Raw genomic sequence first — 27,576 nt, 5'->3', positions numbered from 1 at the left:
GTTTTCTCACAGAGCGAGGGCACTCACTTTTCTTTAAATCAGCATTTTACTTTTTATCTTTGAAGAAAATTTTACAGTCTAAATTTCAAGACAGCTAATGTGACTATAACTTTGGATGGTAGCAATCAAACCCAGGTAAGATATTTAAGATGCAACTAATAATCAGAGGGGAAAGCACATCAGCTAGGTGGAAGCATTAAGCATAGAGAAAAATAATGTAAAGTAAATGATTTTGTAATGATGTCCTCATAAAATTTATAACTCTTTATAGTGTTAATGGAATGGAGGCTATTTCTACTGGTTTTATTTATATTTGAACATTTAAATAACTTTTTGCAGCATACATTATCATGCCTTTCCCAAATACAGGAAGAAATAATACAAAATATAGTTATTTACAAATGATGGGGGGTTTTTTTTAAGTTAGTTTTACAATTATCTGGCATTTTCTACTTCATTTTGATTCTTTTCACTTTTAGGTGTTCATAAAACAAGCTATGCTTTTGAAGAAAAAAATATTCTGTCTTTCGTTTTCAAAGATAATGTTAAAATCTATACAAATTTATTCTTGGGAAGTTCTTGGGTTTTAATGGTTTGCATTTGGAATTTGTGTTGAGTGTTCCTAACAACTGGCTATGTATTCATGTAATTAGTGGCATCTATGAGACCATTTTCTGGGCTTAGGGATCAATGGATAGCTAAGAAATTTTACTTTGTAGGCTGCAAGACTTTTGGATCAATACATATGGTCATTATTATACAGTGTACATGAAAACCAAAATCTGGGAGGCCACTTCTCACTGAATTCCACAAAGTTTGCAGTCAGAGGATATTATATACCCCTCTGGGCTCAATAAAGGAAATGAGAGGGAAGAGTAGCTCAAAGGAAAGAATTACTAGTGAAGATGGCACAGAAATGCTGTCACTGGCCCCTCAGCGCCTTTTATTCCAAACATACACGAGCACACGCCTGTCATCAGATGTGAGACAGTGAGAGAAGGGAAAATGGAACCATCACAGGGCATTGCTTCTCGGGCTTTCACAGACCTCTTAATGTCCCAGTCCACCCTCACTTCAAGCATCTTCGTGAAATCTCACCTCCTCCATGACTGCTATATGTCCTCTCTTGCTGACACCTCCCGTCCCCACCCCCGCCTGCTTCTTTCTATTAGTAAAATCTGTGGTTTAGCGACTTCATAGTCTCTGGAATAGAAAATAATGTGTGTTCACATTCTGTCACCACCGGGACTGTCTGATGGATGGATAGTAGTGCTAAATTCGTACGGAATACTGAAATGAAACAGGAGCCCGGAGCAGGAATAGATTTCCTCAAGTCTTACCATGAATCACAAATACTGATTTTGATCTGTAAACGGCCACACTTTGACCTACCAACAAGGGGGTTGGTTCAATGTTTGACTAGAAGTGGCCCTCACCTCCCTGCAGGGCCCTGGAAGAGGTGATCCTAAGAAAGACCCTAAGAGGTGATCCTAAGGGGTGTCCAGGCCAGCTCCTGCAGGAAAGGTCCAGCTAAGAGGCCTGGGAAGCTGTTTCTGAGAATGGGCATGAACATTGAGGGGCCTGGGGGGGCTTCCTGGGCAATAGGAGAGGAGATGTGGATGGAGGTCTTTGCGCTTCCTTCTTCAGTGCAGGAGTAACTACGCCGTGAGGATAAACTCAAGAATCGGTGTCACCCATCTCCCAGGCCCCTTCCCAGGAGGCTCTGCCGGAACCGCCCATTGCCCCTTCTGGTAGCTTCTGCCGCCCCTCCCCCACTCGCCCCGCCCCCTCGGCCTCGGGGTTCCAAGGGCGGTTGGTCGCAGAGCCACGGTCACTCGGCCAGTAGGAGCTGCGGGGCGCGCGGGGTGGACAGAGCCGGCTCTAGAGTTGGGGCTGGAAGCCAAGGAGAAGTTGGCGGAGGCGGGTCAGACCCGGGAAGCAGGAGTCCGGCCCGATGCCCAGGGGCCGGGGACGGAGCGGGAGGGTCTCGGGGGACGGCGGGGACAGGGGGCCGGGCGCCCGGGAGTCACCTAGGGTCGCGCGCGGCCCTGCCGGGTGTGGAGGGGCCCCGGAAGCCTGAGGCACCTCTGGCTCCGCCACCCTGGGCTGTGGGCCGCGGCGTAAGGGGGCGAGGGGCCCGACCCTCGGGAGCTGCGGCAGCGGGCGTCCGGTGCTCGGTTTGTAGGCAGTGTAATTAGCTGATTGTACTGCGGCGCTGACAATCACTAACTCCACTGCCATCAAAACAAGGCACAGCATCACCCGCCGCCCGCGGGAGGAGAAGCAGGAGGCTGCAGCCCCGCTGACTCCGCAGAAAGCGGGCGCCGGAGCCAGGATGCGTCAGCGAGGGGCCCTGAGCACGAGGTCTGAGTGCACGTAATCCTGGGAGACCAGCGGCCTCGCCGAGGGACCGTTTAGCTACCTGTGTCTAGGGCAAAGCGGTTCAGTGGTGTGCAAAGAGAGTCGGTGGACACCGGCCTTAACATTAAAAAAAAAAAAAAAAAAATGCCAGGAGTAGCTCCCCGCCCCCACCCCTCAGAAGAGTTCCTGCTGCGCGCTGTGATTCACCGACCGGTTTCCACTTCTGAGAGAGCGATCACCAAGGCAGCAGAGCCAAGCACAGCCTGGCTGACGCTGTGCTGGTCCCGAGCAACGTCGGAGAGCACCGACTAAAGGCTGCAGGCTTTTTCCTGTGAGTCTGGTTACTAGGCAGTGTAGTTAGCTGATTGCTAATGGTAACCAATCACTAACCACACGGCCAGGTAAAGAGACTGGGATTCCTCGGACCTGAGCCTCGCGCGCCTCGTCCATTTGGTGAGGACAGAGCCCTAGGGGAGTGCTCACGCCATCTATTTACCCACTGAAGGATACAAACCTGTTAGCTAAGTATGCAGTGTGTCAATGTGTGTGTGCGTTTCGATGATTTTTAGATATGTTGGAAAACAGAAATTATCCCTTAGCTGATTTGATCATCATATTGTGATTATAAACCTTTGGACTTTGCCTGACACTGTTATCAATAACACTGTGAAAAATAAAGCGCCACGAAAGTCTCAACTATCGATTTTATCCCGTGTCACTTTCCTTTCTCAAAACTGGCTTTAGGGTGTCCATCTCCGCTCCGGTCAGCCCCTGAAGTACTTAAATGGTCAGCTCCTATGTAGGCACTCTCTAGGGGAAAGGCTCATACATGCCCGAGAACCTGCTTGTAAGGGTACATAACATGTTTTCGTAAGTTTTCACGGGGCGCGGGGTGGGGGGAAGCGCTCAGCCTGATTAACGAGGTCTATTTTTTAAGATGGTAACAGTTGCCCTCTAGGCAACTTTTTCTAATTAGTGAACACCACTTAAACACAGCTTGCTTCCTCAGATTTGTAATAAAAGATTTGGGAGGTTTTAAGTCACAAAAGCTGTCTCCATGGGTACCTCTTGGCCCAGTTCTGGACTAAGACGTTACACCGCCTGGATGTATCCACGCAGACCTGAGAACTTACGCGGGTTGGGGTGCGGAGCCTTGGCAGTCTTGTCCAGAAGAGGGAGGAGCTCTTTAAAGTTCACTTTATTGGGCTGTTTGGGAGAGGAGGGGACGCTGATTTAGGATCTAAGAGACACTGACTGTGCACATCACAAAGTTGAGGCTTTGACTCTTAAGGCTTGACTGGCCCTCGACAGAAGCTGTGACCTCGACAGAAGCCAGCTGCAGCTGGGGCACAAGCCCTCGAGGAACCGCAGCTCGGACGGAAGAAACCCAGCCTTTCCCGTGACAGTTACCAACCCGACGGTTCTCCGGTGGGGGCGGGGCCACACAGCTAAAGGAAGCGTCCTGAGTCTCCATGGAAACTGGGCCCAGAGGCAGTCCTAGCTTGGAGAAGGAATCCCACGAAATCTGCCCCCCCGGATTACTGGTGTTCAGCGGCTGCTCTGAGAAGGATGCCAACTTGGCTAAGCAGTTTTGGCTCGGGGCGTCCATGTATCCCCCGGCCGAATCTCAGCTGGTGCTGCCCCGAGGCAGCAGTCAGCGGCTACCGGTGGCGAAGTCGTCTAAATCCCTGAGTGGTGAGTAGCGAGGCTGCCTCCTGGGAGAAACTGCCCAGCCTAATTGTAAAAGAATCAACTGTCTGAGAGATACAAACAAGCAGCCATGGGTATATATGCAAATACATACACGAATAGTTCTCAAATGGCCACAATTCTCCACTGCAAAGAATCTTGTTACATATAAAAAAGCATTCTAAAAATCCTTTACACGAAGGCTTCTTTGGCAAATAGGATGGATTAATCTGAAATTGTGTTTCCTTAAATAAGGAAAAAAACATTTACATAACGTTTAGTTCAAACTTAAAAGCCCAAGAAAAAGTTGGAGGCAGAGTCAAACTTAGAACCCGACAGACAAGCCTTTGGCCAAGAATGTATAAAGTGTTCTTATTCAATATTAATAGGTATAGAAAATTCAAATTCCATTAATGTGTCGGCTTTTCCAATAACTTACTTTCCATTTCTATTTCTTAGAGAAATACTTTGGCCAGGCCTTTCCCTTTCATCATAACAGTAAGTACCAGGTTCTGGTGCCCTTCAGTCCTCCCCGTGGAGGGTTATTCCGAGGATTTCGAGAACTGTAAAGATTGACTTCGCTGTGTGACTTGGCCGCATACTCCTCCCTTCCCTCGGGGCGCACACCACTCATCCAGAAGATAACTTTCTGTAACGTGTGACCAAAAATGTGGATTTGCACCTCAGATCCCGCAGGCACTTCCCCTTTAGAGACTGTTTCTTACCCCCACTCGTGCTTACTCGTCATCTAAAGGGATAAGAGGTTTTCTGATGTAGATAATTTATGAAACCGGTTAGAAAGTTTCAAGACAGGATGTATTTGTGTCCCTTCCTACTCTATTTTCCCCTATCCAGCTTTACGTCAGTATGATAAGAATTACGATAAAGTTGTTTCTGATTAAATGTGACTTTATTTTCTCTAGAGGAGACAACTGCCTTTGATATAACCCAAAAGATTGAGGAATCTGAAGAGAAAGCAAATTATCTCGAAAAGGTGGGCCAGTGCCTCATTCTTCTGGTTTTCATTATAGTCCTACATAATTTTGATAAATATTGTTTGTTTATTGGTGCTGTGGACATTTTACTTTTAATCAAATGCAAGTAAAATGTGTTACTTCAGCTAATTCAGCCTTGAAAAGCTTTTGTTAGAAACTTAATTAAAAATTTAGAAATCTGGGGCTAGGGAGATGGCTCAGTAGTTAAGGATACTCATTGCTCTTCAGAAGGTCCTGAGTTCAATTCCCAACACCCACATGGCAGCTCATAACTGTCTGATACTGTTTTCTGGTGTGCAGATGTACATGCAGACAAAGCAACCATATACATAAAAATAAATAAATGTTAAAAAATTAAAAATTCGAGTTAATAAAATGTAACTGATAAGAAAAAAATAAAATTCAAAAAAAATTAAAAATTCTTGGGGCTGGAGAGGTGGCTCAGTTGTTAAGACCGCTTGTTCTCTCAGAGGACTCTAGTTTCATTCCCAGTGCCCACGGCAGCTGGCTCATTTACTGGCTGTAACTCCAATTCCAAAGGATCTGGTAGCTTTTTCTGACCTCTGTGGATATGCAGGAATGCTCGCACACACACACAAACACACAGGCCTAGTAGCTAGTAGCACAGATATCTATTTCCAGCTTATAGAGAAACGGAAGCAAGAGGATGGAAGTTCAAAGGGAAGTGTTGGGAAAGTTATCAAGATTAAGCTGCCTGCTATGTAAGCATGGGACCCGTGTTAAAATCACCTCCTGGCTTCATGCCATTGTAACTCCAAAGGGTGGAGGCAGAATGTGCCTGGGGCTAGCTAGCCACCAGCCTAGCTCCAGGTTTAATGATCCTGTTTGAAGGGAAGAAGGCAGAGACTACCCAGTGTCGTCTTCTGGCCTTCACATGCACACAGGTGCACATATCAGCACGGTTTACATATCCCCCCCGCCCCTCTCTCTCTCTCTCACACACACACACACACATACACACAAAGATGCAAATTTAATAATAAACATAGAGCAAAGACACTTAAAATAATTAATCACAAATGTCAACCACATTCAGGGCTAAGCAGGGATGTAGAGTTAGTTGAAGGCCAGCTTGGAAAACTTAGTGGGACTGTTTTATAATTTTAGTAAAGTTAAAAAGAGGGATGGGGATATAGCTCAGTGGCAGAGCTCTTACCTTTCATGTGGAAGGCCCTGGGTTTGATCCCTATTGCTACAAAAAAAAAAAAGGAAAATTCATTCTATTAAACTGTGGCCAGTCTCAGTCTCCGCCAAAGCTCAAGGAACATCAGAAACTGTAATAAACACAGGTTCATTTTTCAAAAGAGCTTCAAACCACACACAATAGTCTAAGAACAAAAATACTTTTAAAATGGGAAAATTGTTGTCTATTAGTCAAAACCAGTGAAGCAAAGCATGAGTCTTTCGTCTGGACCTGTTTTGACTGAAAGCTGACAGTAAACACACTAGTGTCCTGAAACCTCTTTTTGGCAGCCGCATGATAAAACTAGAGCTTTTGACTCAGCAGCTAATACTACAATTAATAGCAACACTTTGCTTGATTCGTGGATAAAATCTATTCCAGTAACCCTGTCTCTGATAGTGGAGAAACAGAACAGAACTGGAACAGAACTGGTCCAAAACACATTTTGGACTAATGTCTTTAATCACAGAACATATTGGCAAGCTCTAAAGGAGATACTGGAATGCTACATAAATTACGGATCAATTCACTTGACTTTTCTGGTCACAACAATTCGCTTTGAAGACTACTGATGATTATTTCAAACAAACTAAGTGATTAAAAATAATTAGCGTTCTCTTTTTAGACTGTTATATACCTAACCCTGCCTCAACCCCCTAAAAATATCATGTACTATATATTTATACTATAATTTTACAGATTTTTAAAAAAGAATGTGTGCCTCAGGGAGGCAGCAGCAGGCGGATCTCTGTGAGTTCAAAGCCAGCCATGTCTACAAAGTGAGTCCAGGACAGCCAAGGCCACACAAGAGAAACCCTCTCTCTCAAAAAAAAAAAAAAAAAATTAATTCAATTCATACATCACACACACAGGCACACCATACACACACACACACACACACACACACACACACACCAGGAGTGGTGACTCATCCCTATAATTCCTACAGTTGGGAGGCTAAGGCAGAAGGAGATTCAGGAATTTGAGGGTCAGCCTTAGCTACATAGTGATATCCAGGCTGTTTTCACCACTTTGTACTTTTGGAATTGAATTTTCCTTGTACTTCATTTTGGGAAGGGGTTAAAAATAAAGGTTAAAAGATGAACTTAATAGCCAATTTTATCAGCTGTCGTCAAACAGTAAGAGTGATGTGCATTACAGGGGACTGTAATATTATAGACCAGATATCATTAATTGTAGAACAGGCTTCCATGTCTTGTGTCCTTCTTTTAATTTATTAACTACTCTATTCCACATATTTATTGAAAGCCGGCCTAGTACATGTACTATGTTAGATGCTGGACTACAAAGAGAAGCTGGGAGGAGGCAGTTGATGATTATGATATCATTATCTTATGATAGATATATGTGTATGATAGCACAGGAATAGATTAAACTAGGCATAGTAGTACACCCTTCTAATCTCACCATGTGGGAGGTTGCAGGCAGAAGAAGAAATCCCCAATAAATTGTTTGATAATGAGTGCAGGCACGTCAAGACCTCAATGCCACAGACCCATGGGAATAACAAAGCCTTCCCTGGTCCTTGGCAAGGTGTTCAGAAAATGGTGGCTCACAGCTTCCTCCTCCTGGAAGTTTACAGCCTGAGACTTCTCTCCTACAGAGACCTCCCTACCAAGATGAGATAATCCTGAGCCCTTGTTGAGGTTTATATAATAACCCTGCCTCCTCATTCAGCTGTATGAAATAACTAGGCAGAGTTTCCATACTCCTGCATCTCCTCTAGAGTGCATACCCCGTCTCATCCAAGCTTTCCTCTCTGTGCCTGTGTGCTGATCCCTTCTTCATTCCCTTCTTTCTAGCCCCAGTCTTGTTTCCAGGACTCAGCTGTGTGGGCTGCAGCAGTAGACAGGGGAAGGAAGTTCATGAGTTACGGTCAATCAGCTTGCACTATAGAGAAGAGCCTATCTCAAAAACAAAAATACCAGGTGTGGTGGGACAGGTCCTTAATCCCTTGCACTTGGGAAGCAGAGGCAGGCAGATCTCTGTAAATTCAAGACCAGCCTAGTCTACATAGTAAGTTCCAGGCTACATAGTGAGACACTGTACCAAAAACAGCAGGCTAAGAACTGAAGAAACCTTCCCAAACCACTGAGTTTTGAAGATTGTTTCTTCAGCCTGCAGTATACTTTATGGTTGCCAAATGCCTTCCTCATCTGCCTTCAAAGCCTGGCTCCCATGACATCCTCTGAAAAAGCTTTCCCAGAGGCTACCTAGAAACTAGCTAGGTGAACAGCTGCCTTCTCCGTGCTTCATACAAAGTCAGAAATGGTCTCCCAGAGTGCTGCTTGAAGGCTCTGATCAGTACTTCCACAATCGTCCATGCTTCTCTCTGTGTGCTGCTAGATTGTAGGCACCATAACTTTAGAGACCACAGGTTGAGTCAGAAGCCTAACTCTGCCACGTACTGCTTCTCTATCATAAATAGCAATTTAAAACATCTACCTCATAGAATTGATATAACCTACATGAAGCACCTGGCCATCCTTTACCCTCCCCTATAAAAGGTCTCGTTTGCTTAACCCAATGTCTTTCTGGATTCTGAAATTCATATATTTGTTCATTAGCCTGTAAACATATAATATTCATAATTAATCTAATTAATGGCTGAATGACTTCATATATAGTAATCTTTTGTTGGCATTGGAATATTTTGTTCTCCCGTTTTGGGGTCCTGGAGATTGACTCCAGGGCCCCACGCCTGTGACGCAGGACCATAGCTGTGCTATCTGCCATTCTATCAGCTGTGCAATGGAACAAGTTTAGTTATTTCCAAATATGCTCATCTGTACACTTATCTAGATTGATAATCTTTTGCAAGAATACTTCCAAATGCACAGGCACACCTCCTGTCTTGTCGAGTTTTGCTTTTATCTCATGGGTCTGTCTATGAGGGGAGAGAACGTGACTGATAAATATCAAAACAATCTAGTTTTGGATACTGCTGCTTCTCTGAGTCTACAGTCCCTCTCTGCACTTTTGCTACCACCATCTATAATTTGTAGATTGATGATAGAATGAAAAAAGAGATGGGGTTTGCTAATAAAACATTTATATTACCTATTTAATTAAATTTCCCATATTGTGAACATGTACATCAATCATGTATTCCAGGTGTGTTTCATCTTAAAGGGGTGAAAAAAATTCCCTATAAATTCACTTAAGGTATATCCACCATTTTCTTAATATTAATGGAAACCTGGAAATTTATTTTCTGTCTCTCCAAACGTGGCTTTACAGCCCTCTTTCCCAACAGATATTGATTTTTCACTGGCTAAGTTTTCAAACTTTAATGTTACTTTCCATTTTAGGATATTTTCAAGGTATACATTATAAATGCTTTTTCTTAGTGGGCAAAATGCTATTAATCACAACTACTATTTCAGTGATGGATTTCAGTGGCAGGAGATCAAAAACAATTGAGTATGTCAAGATTAAATAGCTTACTGTATCCATAAAGGAAGCCTTAAAGCACTGTACTGGACCATTATTTTTCCTTTGAGGGTTTTAAGTAGTCTGAAAACATTATAATAAATGAATAGTCAGCTAATTCTTTGAAATCATAAAACTAATTTTCTTTCTAGTTTTGCCACCTTAAGAAAGCTCTTTAGCTACTTATCTCTTTATGAAAAGGATTATAAATAATTTATTTGCTAAGAGAGTGAAGAAGAGGTCAGAACAATATTTCAAGGCCCATCTATAGAAGGTGCATTGGGAATGTGCATCTGGAAGCGGTTCTGACATGAGGGAATGTAAACCAAAGTTTCTTTAAGAGGAAAATGTGACACCTGTCAACATCCCAGACAGGCCCTTTACTGGAAAAGGGCTTTCTGTTATTCTGCTACCCAGCCAGTGCAACCCATTGACCATAGCAGACACTTGTCACGTGGTACTTGCTTGAGCCAGAAGCCAGTCATGTCATGATGACTTAGAACTTTAGAAGCCTCACAAAAGTGTTTCCAGACCCTATGATGTGAGATGGGAAATGTTCAGCACTATTACCTGTCATCTTATGTTTCCATAGTAGTAAAAGGGACACTTAGAATCATTATGTCAGCTTTGAAGAAAGATAACAGTTTCCTTAGAGTCATCGGTTTCTGAGGTTGCTGGGACATTCTGATAGAAAAAAAAAAATCTCTGCTGTGTCAGAGAATTCTCTGCTGTGATAAGATAGGCTTCTTAAACAAATCTAAAGGCTCCTAGTAGTAGTGTTACCTGACCTAATGTAAAACAATATTTATGAAATTCCTTTTCTACCATTAAACAATAGGATCATTGAATTCCTTCCCAACAACAAAATGTATTTAGTTAGCTAAATTTTGCTGTTCCTATTTCATCCCAGCAAACAATTGGAGCAATCATAAAATCAGATTGCATCATGTGTCCATCAACTATTTTGGAAGCAAATGATGAAAGACAAGTACATTCTTATTTTATATTATCTTTAATATCACACTGTTTTCAAAAGTATTCAATATTAGGGAAACTTTGGGGGTAACAAAAGAAGTTTCTTCAGTCTCCCTTAATATCACCTAGAGTACATGAAAATACATCTGGGGAAAGAATCAAATGTGGGGTCAAATATCTGAATGAATTTGCCATACAAAAATCCAGCCTTAGAATTATATAGAGCTTTCCCTCAAATGCAGCTCCCCCTTTTCAAAGATCTTTGTCACTCATGCACTTTACCAGAAGAACAAAATGAAAACATTTTACATTACTAGGTAAGGGCTCACATTAACCACGTACTTGTAAAACATAAGTAAATGAAGCTACTGAATGTAAAATGATGCAAAAGTGATATTTTTTAATGAACGAATCGTTTGAAGACATTCACAAAGCAGTTGAACTTTTTGAGTTGTCAAACACATAAGTCTGCTGAGCACAATATGATCCTCTGCCTTCATGTCTCAACTCACACTATAACAAGTGTTATTATGTGCATAATGCACACGCTACATACATATATACACATATACGTGTATATATGTGTATTGTGTATGTATGTATATGTGTGTGTTCCTGTATGTATAACTTTTCTATTTTAAATAGCCCCCATGTGCCAAACTGCTGCCTAATGTCACTAAGAGTAAAAAGATCATGAGACTTATGGAAAAAATGCATACATCATATGAGCCTTGCTCAGGCCAGAGTTAACATGCTATTAGCTGTGAGTTCTATGTTCATAAATCAACAGTATATGTTGAAACAGAAACAGACATAAGACAAAAGTTATGTGTAGTTCCAAAGTTGAAATTCTGTAACCAAAGGCTGTCAGGAACCTAAGAGCAATAGCTTGACAGACACTAGTTCATTGTTTGCAGTGCCTTCCTAGAACATAACTAATGTGAATAATGATAATCAAGTGTATTCCTAGAATAGGTCTACCCATAGTTTAAATGTACAAAAGTATTTTCCTCCTGCCACGCCTCCCCACAGTTACTCCTTAGTGCAACTTGTACTGTGGTCATTTGAACCACTCATACTTCCAAAGAGAAAGGACAGCTCCCAGCTATGGTGAAAATGTCTTCTGTGTTATCTTTGAATCACTGAGGTTTCTGTGACAAGCTTTCCTAGCAGATACAACAGATGCTGATATGAGCAGTGATATCAGTCTGTATGTCTTGAACCGAGCATTGTCTACGTGACACTCCAGACACATGGGGACCCTCCCCTGAAATGCAGGGACTCTCCCCTGAACTTCGTAGGATGTTAGCCAGAAGCAACTGAAAATTCTGTTGGCTTCAGAGATGTAAGAGAATTAGAAATCAAAGCCAAATTCACAATTTCAAGCTGAAGATAGGCCAAGCAAAGCTTTAAAAAGTAAAAGGGGTAATGGAATGCAATGTTAGGAGATGCTGCTTTGAAAAATTGTTTAAAGATTTATTCAAAACACATTACTTGTGTCAATTTAGAAATGAGCAATGCAAAACATGTTTTAAAGATACAAACTTAGCTCTTGTATAAAACCTTCAGTCTAATCAAAGAGAGAGAAATGTTTTAAAGGACTATACATGGTGGTAGGAGGGCAGTGAGGTGGCACTGTGCAGTCAGAAAACCAGTGGTTTTACACAAATAGTAAATACACTGAGATTTGAAAGAAGACAGGGATAAATGGGGCAGAAGACAGCAGGAATAACACAAGCAAATACTGTGCTAGAAACGGCACAGCACACTGCAAAAGCCATGGACCAACACAAACATTGAAGAGAAAGGTTAAGTCACAGTAGAAACAATGTCAGGGAAATCCTTATACTGGAAGATGATGCTGCTGATATTAGGCTTGTTTAAAGATTGGGGTCTTTCCTACAGAGAATATACTGATGGGCCAGAAGTGCAGAAACCAGACAGGAGGCCATTGTAATCATCTTGGTGACAGTGGTACTTGGGAAATAAAACATTATAGATTGAATATAGGAGGTAAGAAATAGCAGTTATCAAAAAAAAGCAGTTTTCTGTCTTACATACTGGAATGGATAATCCCATTATTTGAAATAAGGAACATTAGATGAAGGTTAAGTGTTGGACTGGGGGAGACAAAATAAAAACTCCCCAAGTTTAAGTTGTCGAGCTAAGTAGGTGAAACAGTCATGTAGGCCTGTGAAAAAATATTGGCTAGAAAAAGAAGTCCGGGCTTGGAAGAAGACTGACAGCCATCTGTGTGGGGAGTCCCTCACCCCTCCTTTTGAGCAGGACAGGAAAGACATAGCTGAAAGATGAGGCCAATCTCATTCATCCATTCATCCTATCTGTGTAATGGTGAAAATCTTAGTCTCAGTAGTCCTTTGTCAGCCAGAGATAAGCATTTAAAAATGCTGCAGATGAAATCATCAACAGAATGTCTTTCAATCATACGCTGAAAGCAATCCCTGATATATGTGTAATTTATGAAATTTTAAATTATAATCCTTACTATATGCTCATATTTTTCTCAAGATTAAAATATATTGCCTCATTGCAGCAGGCCTGGTGGAGCATGCCTTTAATCCTGGAACTTGGGAGACACAGGCAGGTGGATCTCTGTGAGTTTGAGGACAGCCAGAACTCTGTTACAGAGAGAAACCATGTCTCAGGAAAAAAAAAATCAAATTGCATTCTTTAAATGTACTTTTTAAAGTGATATTAAAGCAGTCTTTTAAAAAAATATTCCATGTTAGTCCTCTGTGTGTGTGTGTGTGTGTGTGTGTGTGTGTGTGTGTGTGTGTTTGCTTGTCTGTCTGTTTTGGAGGAGAGTGATGAAACACAGTATTATTCTGTAACCTAAGCTGGCCTAGAACTCACAGAATCCTCCTGCCTCAGCCTCCTTACTGCTAGAATTAAAGGCATGAGCCACCACAACTGATTTTGTGTAAAAGTTTGAAAATAAGAGTCACATTCTTCAGGCCTATTGATTTTCTATTCATGCATCTGTAATACAAATCAAATATTTATCAGAGCCAAGAAAAAAATGTTTTCCTCCCTAACAAAGAATTTATACTTATTTGAAGTCTATATTCTTTATCCAGTCTATATTTAAATTTTTGTATTGATTCTCTTATAGAATGACTGGTAAGTTTCTTCATCTTAATAAATTACTGTTTGTAAAATGAAGCTTATATATGCCAGAGCAGGGAAACTGAGCCAAGACCAAGCAATTTCCAAGAAGTATGGAACAGTTAAAGCGCTGCATCTTTTTCCTGCAAGTCAGCATTCTTGCCTCCTCTGATTAATAACCCTCTATCACATTCTGTCCATTCCCATAGATCACTGTGGCTAGTTCTGGTCTTAAACTTAGATCCCTTCTAGAGAAACCCCTTCTCTGATTACTCAGCTGGTCTTTCAAAGTGCACCGTAGATTATAGGAAAGCCAACAGTTCTGCATCTTGCTAGGACAGTGAAAACAATTCACACTGCGGCCATCAGTGTCTACATGGCACATTCCCGTCAGCAGAAGCAGATAATGGCAAGGTGAAGCTGAGAGGGGTATGCTGCCTTTTGAATCAAGTCCGGATATGAGGGCTTTTTCTTTTACTAATAATTTGCCCTTAAGCTGGTCACACTTCATGCCTTCCTTAAGACTGTGTTTGTAACAAACAAATGAAATTTGGTCTAACAAGAATTAAGATTTTGTGAAGACAAGAACTGAAAATCTTTAGTTAACTTTGGAGCATAGACACAAAATTAAACATTAAATGATAGTACCTTAGGAAAATGAAGATCATATAATATTCTCTCTGTCTGTAAAACCACAGAACATCAATTCTGCTTATGTAAATTCTAAATTTGAAGTTTTATTCCCATTTTTAGTTAATATAGTCAAAACCCCTATTACAAATATGTAATTTGTATTATCTGTGATGTTAGAAAGCTTTCAGTTTGTGAGTACCACTGTAATTCTTCCATGACAGCCTTACCATGTAATAGTGCTTTTGCAAAGTACCATGTGTAAGTAAATTAATTCTGATCAAGGATGACTGCAGACTGGATCAGAGGACCCCGACGGCTAGGCCTATCACACACTTTCCTACTACGGTATAGATTTCTCTGAGATAACGAAAAACTGTCCTCTGCACAGTAATTGATGCCGATTCTTCATTTTTGAAATGAAGGTTGAACGGCATCCCTCCCACGCACCTGCCCCGTCTCTCTTTCAAAAACTCTAGCAGGTGCTAGAACAACGGAAGCCTATAGTGTAGAGTCAGCCTACAGTGTAGAATGAGTTTGAATCCTGGGCTTTGCCAGTTACTGCTAGGTTTACTGACCCTGAGAAAAGATGTCTATGTTTCTGTGTAAGAAATAACAAGTCTTGTGAAACTAAACTTACCTCACAAAGCCTGATGCCTAGAAGTTACTCAATAAAAATATTTCAAGTCCTCTCTCTTCTTTATCCCTCCCATTCTTTTCAACACTTTGAGAAAAGATTAAAAGAAACCCTTTCTCTCATAATAATGATGTTTAATAGCTACAACTCATTAAATGCCCAGCATTTGCCATTCATTATATTAAACACTGTTACCATCTCCAGTTTTCACAACTTTCCTCATAGAAGAGAAATAAGATTCAGAAAAGTGTTCCTTTAGTTTATTCAAGACCACAAATCTCTGACCTATGTTAGTGATTACAGCTGGAGGAAGGAAAGGAGGAGTTGGAGGCCATAGTTAAGATACTGTCATTAATCTCAATGTAAAATTAGGATTCAAACCCAGACATATCTGACTTCATTAATGCATGCTGCCACTTAAATTATCTGGCTTTACTAAAGCAAAGGACACCGTCATCAGAACAAAATGACAGCCTACAGACCAGGAAAAGATCTTAACCAACTCTACATCCGACAGGGCTAACATCCGGAACACATAAGGAATTTAAGAAAATAGACACCAACAAACCAAATAATCCAGTTAAAAAAGGGAGTACAGAGCTAAGCAGAGAATTCTCAATAGAGGAATATCGGATGGCAGAGAAACGCTTAAAGAAATGCTCAACATCCTTAGTCATTGGGGAAATGAAAATCATAATAACTCAGATTCAATCTTTCACCAGTCAGAATGGCTAAGATCAAAAACGCAAGTGACAACACATGCTGGAGATGATGTGGAGAAAGGGGAACCCTCCTCCATTAATGGTGGGAATGCAAACTTGAACAATCATTCTTGGTATAATGTTCTTGTGGAATGTATACAATTTACCCTTGTTCATTCAAATGCTGATTTCTCTCCCCCACACTCTGGTTTCAATCAGACATTGCATTGTGATGTTTATTCTAAGCATCACCTCTCAAGTTTGTGTAAACATGCCACCATTTGTTCTCTGTACTGTCAATAAAATAACCAGCCAGTGCTGTGCAATGGAAAGAATAGGGTGGGACATCCTGATCAGGAGGGGAGTAGAATGGAACAAGTGGGAGAGGAGAAATCAGCAGGAGAGGACTTGGAACCATGAGGAGAGATGAACCGGACTTAAGATATAACTAAAAGCAAGTATAATGTAGGAAATCTGAATGGGATGAAACTATGCAGGCTTGGAGCTTTAGGATAGAGTAACTATTGCCCATCATTGTGCTCTAAGTTAATTAAATAAATCCTGATCTCTGTGTGGTGATTTGGGTCTACAGCTGGTTTAGGAATAACCACTGTTTAACTAAAAGATAAATTAATATTAAATATTAATAATCAACAACAAATCATTTTGGAAATCATTCTGACACTTTCTTTTGGGAATAGCTCTACCTCAAGGTCCAGCTATACCTCTCCAGGGCATATACCCAAAAGATGTTCCACCATTCAACAAGGACATTTGCTCAACTATGTTCATAGCAGCTTTATTTCTAATAGCCAGAATAGAATTTGGAAGCAACCTAGATGTCCCTCAATGGAAGAATGGACACAGAAATTGTGGTACATATACATGATGGAATACTAGTCAGCTATTAAAAACAAGGAAACCATGAAATTTGCAGGAAAATGGATGGAACTAAAAAAGAAAATCCTGAATGAGGTATCCCAGAAGCAGAAAGACACATATGGTATATACTCACTTATAAGCAGATATTAGCCACATAATATAGGATAATCATACTAAAATCTACAGGCCTAAAGAAGCTAAACAACAGAAGGACCGTAGGGAGGATGCTTAAATCTCATTCAGAATGGCAAACAAGATAGGCACCAGAAGGGATGGAAGAGAGGGAATAAGATAGGAGCCTACTATAGAGGGTCTTCTGAAAGGCTCCACCTAACAGGGGATCAAAGAAAATGCTGAAACTCATAGCCAAACTTTGGGCAGAGCACAGGGCATCTTATGGAAGAAGGGGGGATATAAAGACCCAGAGGGGATATCAGCTCCACAAGGAGATGAACAAAGCTATAAGTCTGACCCCAGAGAGTCCTTCAGAGACTGATGCACCAACCAAGGACTATGCATGGAGAGGACCTGGACCCCCTGCTCAGATGTAACCCACAGACAGCTAAGGGGAGCAGGTGCTGCCTTTGTTATGAACTCAGTTGCCTGCTCTTTGATCACTTCCCCCCCCCCCCCCCCCCCGGTGATGCAGCCAGGCCACAGAGGAAGAGGATCCAGGCAGTACTGATGAGACTTGATAAGGAAGGGGCAATTGGAAGGGAAGGAAAACTCCCCCTGTCAGTGAACTAGAGAAAGGGGATGGAGGGAAGAGGAAAGGAGAGTGGGACTAGGAGGAATTGAGGAAGGGGGCTACACAATTGGGATACACAATGAATAAATTGCAAAAAAATTAATTTTTAAAAATATCTAAATATTAATAAATTATTGAACAGGTGGGTTGACTGCATGCAAAAACCGTTATATAATCAAAGAATAAAAGTAAGGGAAATGCCTTGTTTAAGATAGAACTTTAAACTTTTATATATTATTTATGTATTGTTTTTAAAAATGCTGAAATATATATGGAGTTAAATTATCTATGTTAAAAAATACTCCATTGTGTAGATGTACCACAATTTCTATATCCATTCTTCAGCTGAGGGGCATCTGGGTTATTTCCAGCTTCTGGCTATTACAAATAAAGCTGCTACAAACATGGTTGAGCAAATGTCCTTATTGTGTACTTGAGTCTCTTTTGGATATATGCTTAAGAGTGGTATGGCTGGATCTTGAGGAAGCACTATTCCTAGTTGTCTGAGAAAGCACCAGATGGATTTCCAGAGTGGTTGTACAAGTTTATATTCCCACCAGCAGTGGAGGAGGGTTCCCCTTTCTCCACAACCTCTCCAGCATGTGTTGTCACTTGAGTTTTTGATCTTGGCCATTCTGATGGGTGTAAAGTGAAATCTCAGGGTCGTTTTGATTTGCATTTCCCTGATGGCTAATGACATTGAGCATTTCTTTAAGTGTTTCTCTTGCATTCAATATTCCTCTCCAGAGAATTCTCTGTTTAGCTCTGTTCCCCATTTTTTTAAGTGGATTACTTGGTTTGCTGTTTTTCAACTTCTTTAGTTCTTTATATATACTGGATATTAGCCCTCTGTCAGATAGAGGGTTGGCGAAGATTCTTTCCCAATCTGTAGGCATTCGTTTTGTTTTGATGACGGTGTCCTTTACTTTACAGAAGCTTTTCAGTTTCATGAGGCCCCATTTATTGATTGTTGCTCTGAAAAACAAGGAAATCGTGAAATTTGCAGCTAAATGGTGGGAACTGGAAAGGATCAACCTCAGTGAGCTTTCCCGGAAGCAGAAAGACACACACGGTATATACTCACTCATATAGACATATAATATAGGATAAACCTACTACAATCTGTACACCTAAAGAAACTAATCTAGAGGGAGGACTCTGGCTAAAATGCTCAATCCCCATTGTGAAAGGCGAAGAGGATGGACATCAGAAGAAGAAGAAAACAGGAAACAAGTTAGGAGCCTCCCACAGAGGGCCTCTGAAAGGCTCTGCCCTGCAGACTGTCAAAGCAAATATTGAGACTTATGGCCAAACTTTGGGCAGAATGCAGGGAATGTCATGGAAGAAGTGGGAAATAGATCTGGAGAGGACAGGAGGTCCACAAGGAGAGCAACAGAACCAAAAAATTTGAACACAGGTCTTTCCTGAGACTCATACTCCAAGCAAGTACCATGCATGGAGATAGCCTAGAGCCCCTGCACAGATGTAGCCCATGGCAGTTCAGTGTCCAAGCGGGTTCCATAGTAATGGGAACAGGGACTGCTTCTGACATGAACTGATTGGCCTTCTCTTTGATCACCTTCCCCTGAGGGGGGAGAAGCCTTACCAGGCCACAGAGGAAGACAATGCAGCCACTCCTGATGAGATCTGATAGAACTAGGATCAGAAGGAAGGAGAAGGAGACCTCCCCTATCAGCGGACTTGGGGAGGGGCATGCGTGGAGAAGGGGGAAGAAGGGAGGGATTGGGAAGGGAGGAGGGTGGGAACTAGAGGGGGGATGCAAAGTAAATAAAGTGTAATTAAAAATAAAATTAAATTAAAAAAATAAAAATAAAATTCTAACTGAAAAACCAATATTTGCACTGTTTGCTAGGTATTGCTTTTCTGACAGTAAGTTATGTATTTCTCTACCAAAGAACATTACCTGGCTTTGAACAGCTAAGACTAAATGCTTTAATTCCAGAGAGAGAGAAATTTTTATTAAGCACCCAATGCACACTAAATTTATATATATTATCATATTCTAACTTCATATAATCAACTTTTATCTCCTATATTTTCAGAAATAGAATAAATATAAGTAATATAGAGTGTATAAGTACTTAACAAAAATTAATGTTTTAAAAGTTAATTATGATCCTGTTAGAGTATTATTTTAGGGGTTAATTAAATTATAATGTTTTATAGATATAAACTTCCACTAAAGAACTCATGATTGAAAATGAGCTACTTATGAGGTAAATTACAAGGATCTCTTCTCACCGTTGAATTGCATTTCATTTTCCTGGAAGGGATTTCTTAGAATAGTTCACAACATATTGTTCAGAGGACACAGTTGTTTATAGTAGTTTTGTTATTCATTCCCAGGAAACATGCTCAGGAAGCAGAAAGCAAATCTCATTTGAAAACTTTGTGTCTGTGGTTGTGACATTATAAAACTAATAGGTTACTAAAATCTATTCTAATGAAAAGGAGCCAAAGTCCAAGAAAAAGTGAATATATTTTTGTCTAGTTATTTTTTAAATCTTATTAATATTCATCTTTTCATACTAGAAGCATGTGACAATTGAACTTTCCTATCATATCCCAAGCGTTACACAGAAAAGAATTACACAATTTCACTTGTTGAAGGATTTTATTACTAAGTTTACTCACTCTTTAATTTAATTTTCTAAAACTTTGGGGGGCTATACTGGGCAACTAGCTGTGTGTTACAAATACAATGATTCCATTCATACGTCATAACTCAAGCAATCAAAGTCAATAAAAATTCATTAAGAACCACATACTAGGCACTTCTGCACTCTAAGGAAAGTTAGGAAAATGGTAAGGTTCTAAACAAGACACACAGAACTATGAAAGTGAGGAGAGGAGCAATAGAGAAAGGTGCCCATGCTCTGTAATCACAATGTGTGAGTGATCCATTCCAGCTGAGGACACATGTCAAGGGAGAGTTGAGGAAACCATCACCAAACCCACGCAATGACACCGTCTCAGGTCTGTGCTGACACTGCTTTATCCAATCCATAAAAGTTGATAGGTAATATGAAAGTGTGCTTAGCTTCCAAAAGGGCACATTTTTTTTTAAATTAACTATGATGTATATGATGCCTAAATATTAGATAGAAAGTACAAATCTTCTTTCCAAAACAGAAGGGGGGATAGAAAGACCTGGAGAGGACAGGAGCTCCAAAAGGAGACCAACAGAGCCAAAAATACTGGACCCTGGAGTCCCTGCAGAGACTGACACCCCAATCAAGGACCATGCATGGAGAGGACCTAAAACCCCTGCTCAGATGTAGCCCTTAGACTTAGTCTCCAAGTGAGTTCCCTAGTAAGGGGAGCAGGGGCTGTCTCTGGCATGAACTCAGTGGCTGGCTCTCCCCCTGAGGGGAGCAGCCTTGCCAGGCCACAGAGGAAGACAATGCAGCCAATCCTGATGAGAACTGATAGGTTAGGGTCAGATGGAAGGGAAGGAGGACCTCCCCTATCAATGGACTAGGGGAGGGGCATAGGAGAAGAGGGAGGAAGGCAGAGAGGGGTTGGGAGGAGATGAGGGAGCCAGACACAGCTGGTATACAAAGTGAATAAATTGAAATAAATAATAAAAATGCAAAAAAGAAATTACATATAAAATTTGAAAAATCAAACATAAAAAAACTTTGTTGGTTCAAAAGGCAAAATTTGACCTGGATATGATGTTGCACACCTTTAACTGTGACAGTCAGGAGGCAAAAGTAGGCAGATCTCTATGGGTTCAAGGCCAACCTGCATCAGTTAAACAAGCTGAGCAGGGCTATAGAGTGAGACCATCTCAAAAGGAGTCTTAAAATAATAAGTAAAAGGCAAAATTCACACAATTTAGTACAAATCAAAATCTCCCAGGGAACCTGGCCCAGCTTCTGGTAACACCTGCCAGTCATGGGCCCTCTTCTCTTCTGTGTCTCAGGGCTCCTGATGTCACTAGCTTCTTCTTCACCTGAGCCACGGAGACTGGAGAATAACACTGAGGAATAAGTGATGTGCAGCTCAAACAGTTTTGTGCCCCTCAAAATCTCTTTTCAAGCCCAAATTGTGGCTTGTTCAGCCTCTGACATAGCAATGTGACAGCATCCATGCTTATTAGGTGTTAAAATGCATCTATTATTGAAACAAAAGAAGGCCAAACCTTCAGTATTTCAGAATGATACCAGATTTGGAAATATGGTTGATATGAATAAAATTAAACCCAATGGAATCTTACTGGAATAGGGTGAGCCCCTAATTTGATGTCATTAGAAGGTGACCCTGATGAGCTGAGGAAAGGAAGATTAGTGGGTGTAGAAAGGGGGACAAGACATGGTAATGTTGGGGAATGAATGTGAGCAAACTTCATTCTATACACATATGAAAATGTCATAAGCCCCATTATTTAATTAACATATGCAAGTACAAAGTTTAAAAATGGACATGGTAAGCAAGAGGTTTTTGAGGTTGCTTTTTCCACAAGGTATATAGTTTTGTGGTTAATTTTTTTTTTCTGTAAGGAGAACACTGTAAAATAAATAAAATAAAAAAGCAAACACAATCCTGTCCCTAAAGATGAGCATGTGAAAACAGAGACAGGGAGAAGCCATGTGACAGCAAAGACTTCACATGAAGAGACTGTAGTTCTGTAAGCCAAGGATCAGTCTAGGTGGCCAGCAGACCATCAGGCCCTAGTAAGAGGCCCAGAAGTCAATTTCTGAGGCAGACTGACCTTGCAGACTCCTTGGATCTGGACATCTAGCCTCCAGAACTGCAAGACAAAGTATTGCTTTAAAGCAAGCAACACATGAAACGGCAGCCCAACCAAGCAAGGTGCACAATGCGTTCGGATGGACAGATTGACAGGATTGTCTCCGTCTCTGAAAAATGACTGTTCTATTCTCACTTTGTGTTTTTCTTTTCTAGCCTTGTACTAAACAGAATGTCCTTTTCCCTGTGTTTGTCTGTTCCACAGTTTATGTGTTGATTCCTCTTCATGCCTGTGCTAAACAGGTTTTATGTTTATGAAAACTTACGTAGTATATGAAATCTTGATAGCCAAGATGGAAAAAGGAGAGGTACAGCAAAAAGCTTTGTTCTCAAGCACTAAGGAGCACTCTTTGGTTGTGTGCTCAGGTGAGGTGTGATCTCTGGGTTTACTGATCCTCTAGCTAACTGCCATTTAGTGTTAATTTCCTTTGGTGGTTAAGAGCTCAGACTTTGTCATCAAGATCTGCCATCGACTCCAATCTGCCATTGAACATTGGGTAAATTGTTTAACTCTGCTTCAGTTTCCCCACCTGTCAAATGGAGAAGAAAGCATCAAATTTCTGAATTGTTAAAACCATAAGAAAATGTTTTAAAGCTCTTGGGATATTTCATATGGTAAGATCTAAATAGAAGTTGGTTGTTAAGGGCAAATAAAATCTGTACATTTAGAACAAAACCAAATTATTCTTCATAGACCTATTGTGGAAAACATATCTTAGCATCCTACTAATACCAGAAGAAAAGGGAAAACTCCACTCCCACAGAGACAGGCTTTATTGTTGAATCAAAAGGCTCACTTTTTTTTTTTTCTTCAAATAGGCCAAAAAGAGAGATGAGATTCTCCAACTTTTAAAAAAACAAAGAGAAGAGAGGATTTCGGTAAGAATAACGGTGGGGCTTTGGATAGCTGTCTGATAGCATGCATGATCTGTGGCAAATGGTCAGGGGCTTGGTAGGCTGGCCCTTTAAATCAATGCTTTCACATCTTGAGTCTTCTATGTGCCAAAGCCTGGGAAAACATGGAGATTAAGTAACTGGACAATCCATAAGCCAGAGACAGCTCCACCAGTCTGTAACTCTGACGGCAGAAGAAAGGAGATGTGATTGACAGGGCATCTATCGTGCATGCACACTGTATACAGTGTAGGTTATTAACATGCTCTTAGATCATAAAAAATAAGAACTTAAGTGATTAAAACCTTCATGAAAAGTAATCCACTAGGAACATATGGATGTTCAAATGTGCATTCCTGAAGGAGCCTCAAGTTAGTTCTAATCTGCACACTTCTGACTTGGTAGTTTTCAGAAGTCGGAAGGCTCTGTGATGATTTGTACGTCGGTCTGTTTTCAAGTGAACAAATTTCAGAAGAAATAAACATTTTTCTCTTTTTAATTTTTTTCTAGAAAGAACTGATTTCAATGCCTTATAAACCTAAGCCCAAAAAGGTGAAAGAAAAGTAAGTTTACTTCCAAAAACATCCTGACCTTTTTACTTGCTGTCTTTAAAAGAACTTTGTTTGTTTGTTTGTCTCCTACCAACAAATCTCCTAAAAACGCACACCACTGTGTTAGAGTTTTCTTGCCTTAAATAAACATACTTCTTGCTGTGCGCAAGCCTGTGTACATCTGTGGGATGTGCACACATGTGTGGTACAAAGTGGAGAGCAAATACTGGAGCCTCTGTGTGCCCTCGCTGCCCGTTCCCTGCTGCTTCACGGCCTCCCAGCTCCACCATGATCACCCTGCCATTTAGTGAATCCTTAGGTCTTCCAGACGACCAGCTCTGACCCACCAGTGGTCTGGCCACTTAGCCTGTTAGTGATAGACTGTTAAAAGAGAAGAATTTTTGGAAACTTAACAGGACTCTGAAACGTAGTCTCTTTTCTTGCAATATTCTGAGAATAAAGTTACAGAAGCAATAGAATTTCGACTTCATCGACATTGAAGCTGACTCTTTTAGTGTTAGCAAGTAGTAGCCTTAAAGAAGAGTGATTATTTAAAAAAAAAGAAGAGTGATTATGTCTACATAGATTTTTTTTTAAATCACTTATTTACCTGGCTATGTTTCTACACAACGCCCCACAAATTAGTTTCTTGCCTTAAACCAGATGATTTGACTTACTTCCTATGAGTGGAGGAAAGATTTATTGACTGCCCCAGATGATGGATAAAGCCTGCGATTTGAGTAGCACAGACATGTCTGGGTGCCCTAGGCTTTACATGCACTCTTACTGAATAATATGTTACTATCCTTGTCGTTTTGCATGCAAGTGCATTATTTTACAGCTTGAATTGATAATGCTTTAGTGAATAAATGAGTTTGGTGGGATTATTTACTAGAGCAGGGATGATTTAGAAGCAACTATACCAATGAAATTACGTCCCATCCCAAAGAATATGGACTCCCAGAAAGGCTTTCGTAAGGTTCTCCTGAGGGTCTTAGGACCCTCCCCTTACCCTACAAGTGAAAGTTAGCAGCCCCATCAGCATAAATTTAGCCATCTGCTGTGTAGATTATTTCATTGCCCTGACTCAGGATCAAGGTTTAAAAGGGTAATTTTAAATTTTAAATCCTCACTTAATTTTTTTTTTTGTAATATATTCTCCTCTTAGTCCTGAAACCTGAGTTTCTTTCCATTCCACAGTAACATCTTCCTTGGAACTTAAAGATAGAACTTAGTCCTATGTGTTCCATCCTTTTGGCAATCACACACTGCTCTGTGCCCATATTTTATACTGATTTAATTCACTACCCTTAAGTTACTTAACAGTTCACACATTTTATACCTTGTCTATAAATATACTGTAAGCTCCTTGAAAAACTGGATCACCCCACTTAACTGGATACTGGTATTCAGAATATAGTTGTTTTAAAAACTCTGGAATGCTATGTAAATTAAGCATTAGCTGTTTAGGAAACTGATGCCCCTATACTGTACATCAACGTATACAAACATTTCTTAAATTTTGTTTATACTTTCCCCTCCATCTTGTCCACTCTGCCCAAAATTTCTACCCCCGGGGTTGCAGGCTCCCAGTCAGTCACACAGTAGGCCTTCTGGGGATAGGCTGTACCCTTTCTAGAAGACAGTACATTCATCATGATGCTTTAACAATGATGCTCTTCGTATTCACTCTGGTAGAATTTGCACTGTCAACGAGGACTAAGTAAAAGGGAATAGTAGTAATCAAAACAATTACTGATGATAAAATCTCAGTAAGCAAAATGTTCAGGGTAGGAGGTTATGGTTCCTGCCTATCATGTCACACTTTCCAATGTGATAACCATTTCTCTCACGTTTCATACTTGGTCACAAGCCTGAATACACATTAAGAATCCACAATGCTGACTACTGGGGAAATTCAAAAGTCATGTCCCTGCTATCTTGTGACCGTGATGACCACATTCTATTCTGAATGTAGAAACTGATTCTTTCTGCTGCCTACAGGGAAGTTGTGTCAGAGTCAGACAAACAGGACAAAGAAGAAGTCAAAGCCTTGGAATGATTTGATTGACATGTGGTAGCAAGTGACTGACATGTATTCACCCTTGAAGCAATTTATGCTTACATCAGGATCAGTAGGTAAAGGATGTGCAGATTTCCAGGAATTTGACCGTTACCAAACTTCGTGTTAAAATAAACTAAAATAAAATTTAAGAATATAGACAGATGTATTTTGTCAGTTACTGAACATTTGTGTCTAGTTCACTTATTGCATATTATTGTGTTTGACATGTTACTATAATTATCTTTCTCATTTTATACAGCCCAAACTCGTTTGTTTTATTTGAGGGGTATTTCCAGAATGTATATATTTTTATTTGTATTATGAATACTCGATAAACAAGAATAAGGGACTCTATATTGCCCTTGACTTGAGTACTATCAGTAAAATTAATAAAACCAAGATAAAAGCATTCTTAAAAACTTAAAGTCTTCTCTTTAAAATATTCCTTTTCCCTAATTTGGCTTATCCCAGTTGTAGAACAGGTCTACAAGCCAGAGTTGAGTTGCTACTGGGTCTATAAATAATGGACTTAATATGGCTGGAGCATGACACTCAATATCAGTGTCTGGCCTCCATACAGTCATGTGCAAGTACACACATTCTCACACACATGTGCATACGTGCATACATCATGCATAAAAACACAGAAATACTATTCTATTGTAGAACATTACCTTCAGACTATGTGAAAAAGATGTATGGAAAACAATTTGGAGTTTGAAATCGCATCCTAGCGCCAAAACATCTCATTATGTATATGTGAATATTCCAAAATGCAAAACACGAACTTAAGCTGGTTTCTTAGTTAACTTTGAACTCATCAAGCTGAGGAATAGGTCTTGAGCCGAAGAAATTTTACCAAGAAAAATTACACATCATGAGTTTTCTTGTCAACTAGCCCTCCCACGGTGATACATGCCCGTGTAGCCAGGTAGCTATTACTGCAGCAATCCCGCGCAGCAAGGAGTTCTAAGGCAATCTTAGAGATCATACAAGGGTCAGCTCATGGTCTGGCTGATCTGATTGTAGGCCACTTAAAGCGCTCTGTCACGCTACAAGCTTGCCAATGGACTGAGGCAGCCTTGCAGCACTTACCACCTTCTTGAGGACATTCACGGACCAGTAGGCTATCTGAGGCATGCTCCTCTCAGAGTCAAGAGATGAAAGAGAATAAGTAGAACATGAAAGGGCTTTCTGCTGTCGGCTCACAACGTTCTGGTTTATTCTACTGATTAATCAAACCTCATGGCAAAGGGAAATATTCAACCTTTTTAGTGAGGAGGTCTGTATTAGCATAATAAAGAATATGTGTCCTGGGAGGTGGGAAGAAGTGGAGTCATTACTACACTCAATTGGTTGTCTATGCTAACAAAGCCAATACGGACCGAAGTCAGAGTATCTAGGGAGAACTCAAGACACAATTGAACTATTTGAAACAAGTGGTCGTTTCATAAGTTAAAACAGTTTGTAATATTAGAAATTATTTAAACCTACATTAAAATCAAATATAACTGCACATTTATATACATATTTGCCTTGACAAACCATCACAAACCTCTTAAGGTAATTATTAATACCATCAAGAAATATAACCCTGATGACCCTAACGAGCCAGAACTAAGTCTAAAGAGTTCCATGTCCTCTTTCCCTTCTAACCTCCTTTCTCTCCTGTCTTGGGTTAGGGGGTTGGAAGAGAGGTAGAAGCTAAGGAACCACAAATAGTTTAAAAAAACTAGCACCTACACCTGTTTGTTTAAACCTGCAGGGGTCAAGAATGTGGGGGCATCACCACTTCATTTTTTAAAGATTTCTTTTTATTTCACGTGTTATGGGTGTTTTCCTGCATGTATGAATATACATGCATCACATGTGAGCCTGGAGCCTCTCGG

At 40.6% G+C, this 27,576-nt stretch overlaps 1 protein-coding gene across 2 annotated transcripts; it reads left to right on the top strand.

Moving 5' to 3' along the window:
• Nucleotides 1–25,830, top strand: Hoatz (HOATZ cilia and flagella associated protein). 2 transcript variants are annotated; one of them, XM_060377681.1, is made up of 7 exons: nucleotides 1–135; nucleotides 3,673–4,056; nucleotides 4,510–4,548; nucleotides 4,974–5,044; nucleotides 22,997–23,056; nucleotides 23,582–23,634; nucleotides 25,627–25,830. In XM_060377681.1, the coding sequence occupies exons 2-7, from the start codon at nucleotides 3,834–3,836 to the stop codon at nucleotides 25,682–25,684; spliced, it is 504 nt and encodes a 167-aa protein (XP_060233664.1). In that variant the 5' UTR covers nucleotides 1–135; nucleotides 3,673–3,833; the 3' UTR covers nucleotides 25,685–25,830. The 2 variants fall into 2 exon arrangements, with proteins under 2 accessions (XP_060233664.1, XP_060233667.1); XM_060377684.1 differs by lacking the exons at nucleotides 22,997–23,056; nucleotides 23,582–23,634; nucleotides 25,627–25,830 and adding an exon at nucleotides 18,335–19,124.
• Nucleotides 25,831–27,576: the final 1,746 nt, after the last annotated feature.

The sequence above is a fragment of the Meriones unguiculatus genome, chromosome 1 (assembly GCF_030254825.1).
Source record: "Meriones unguiculatus strain TT.TT164.6M chromosome 1, Bangor_MerUng_6.1, whole genome shotgun sequence".
Classification (NCBI taxonomy): Eukaryota; Metazoa; Chordata; class Mammalia; order Rodentia; family Muridae; genus Meriones; species Meriones unguiculatus.
This window is presented reverse-complemented; position numbering and strand designations above follow the sequence as displayed.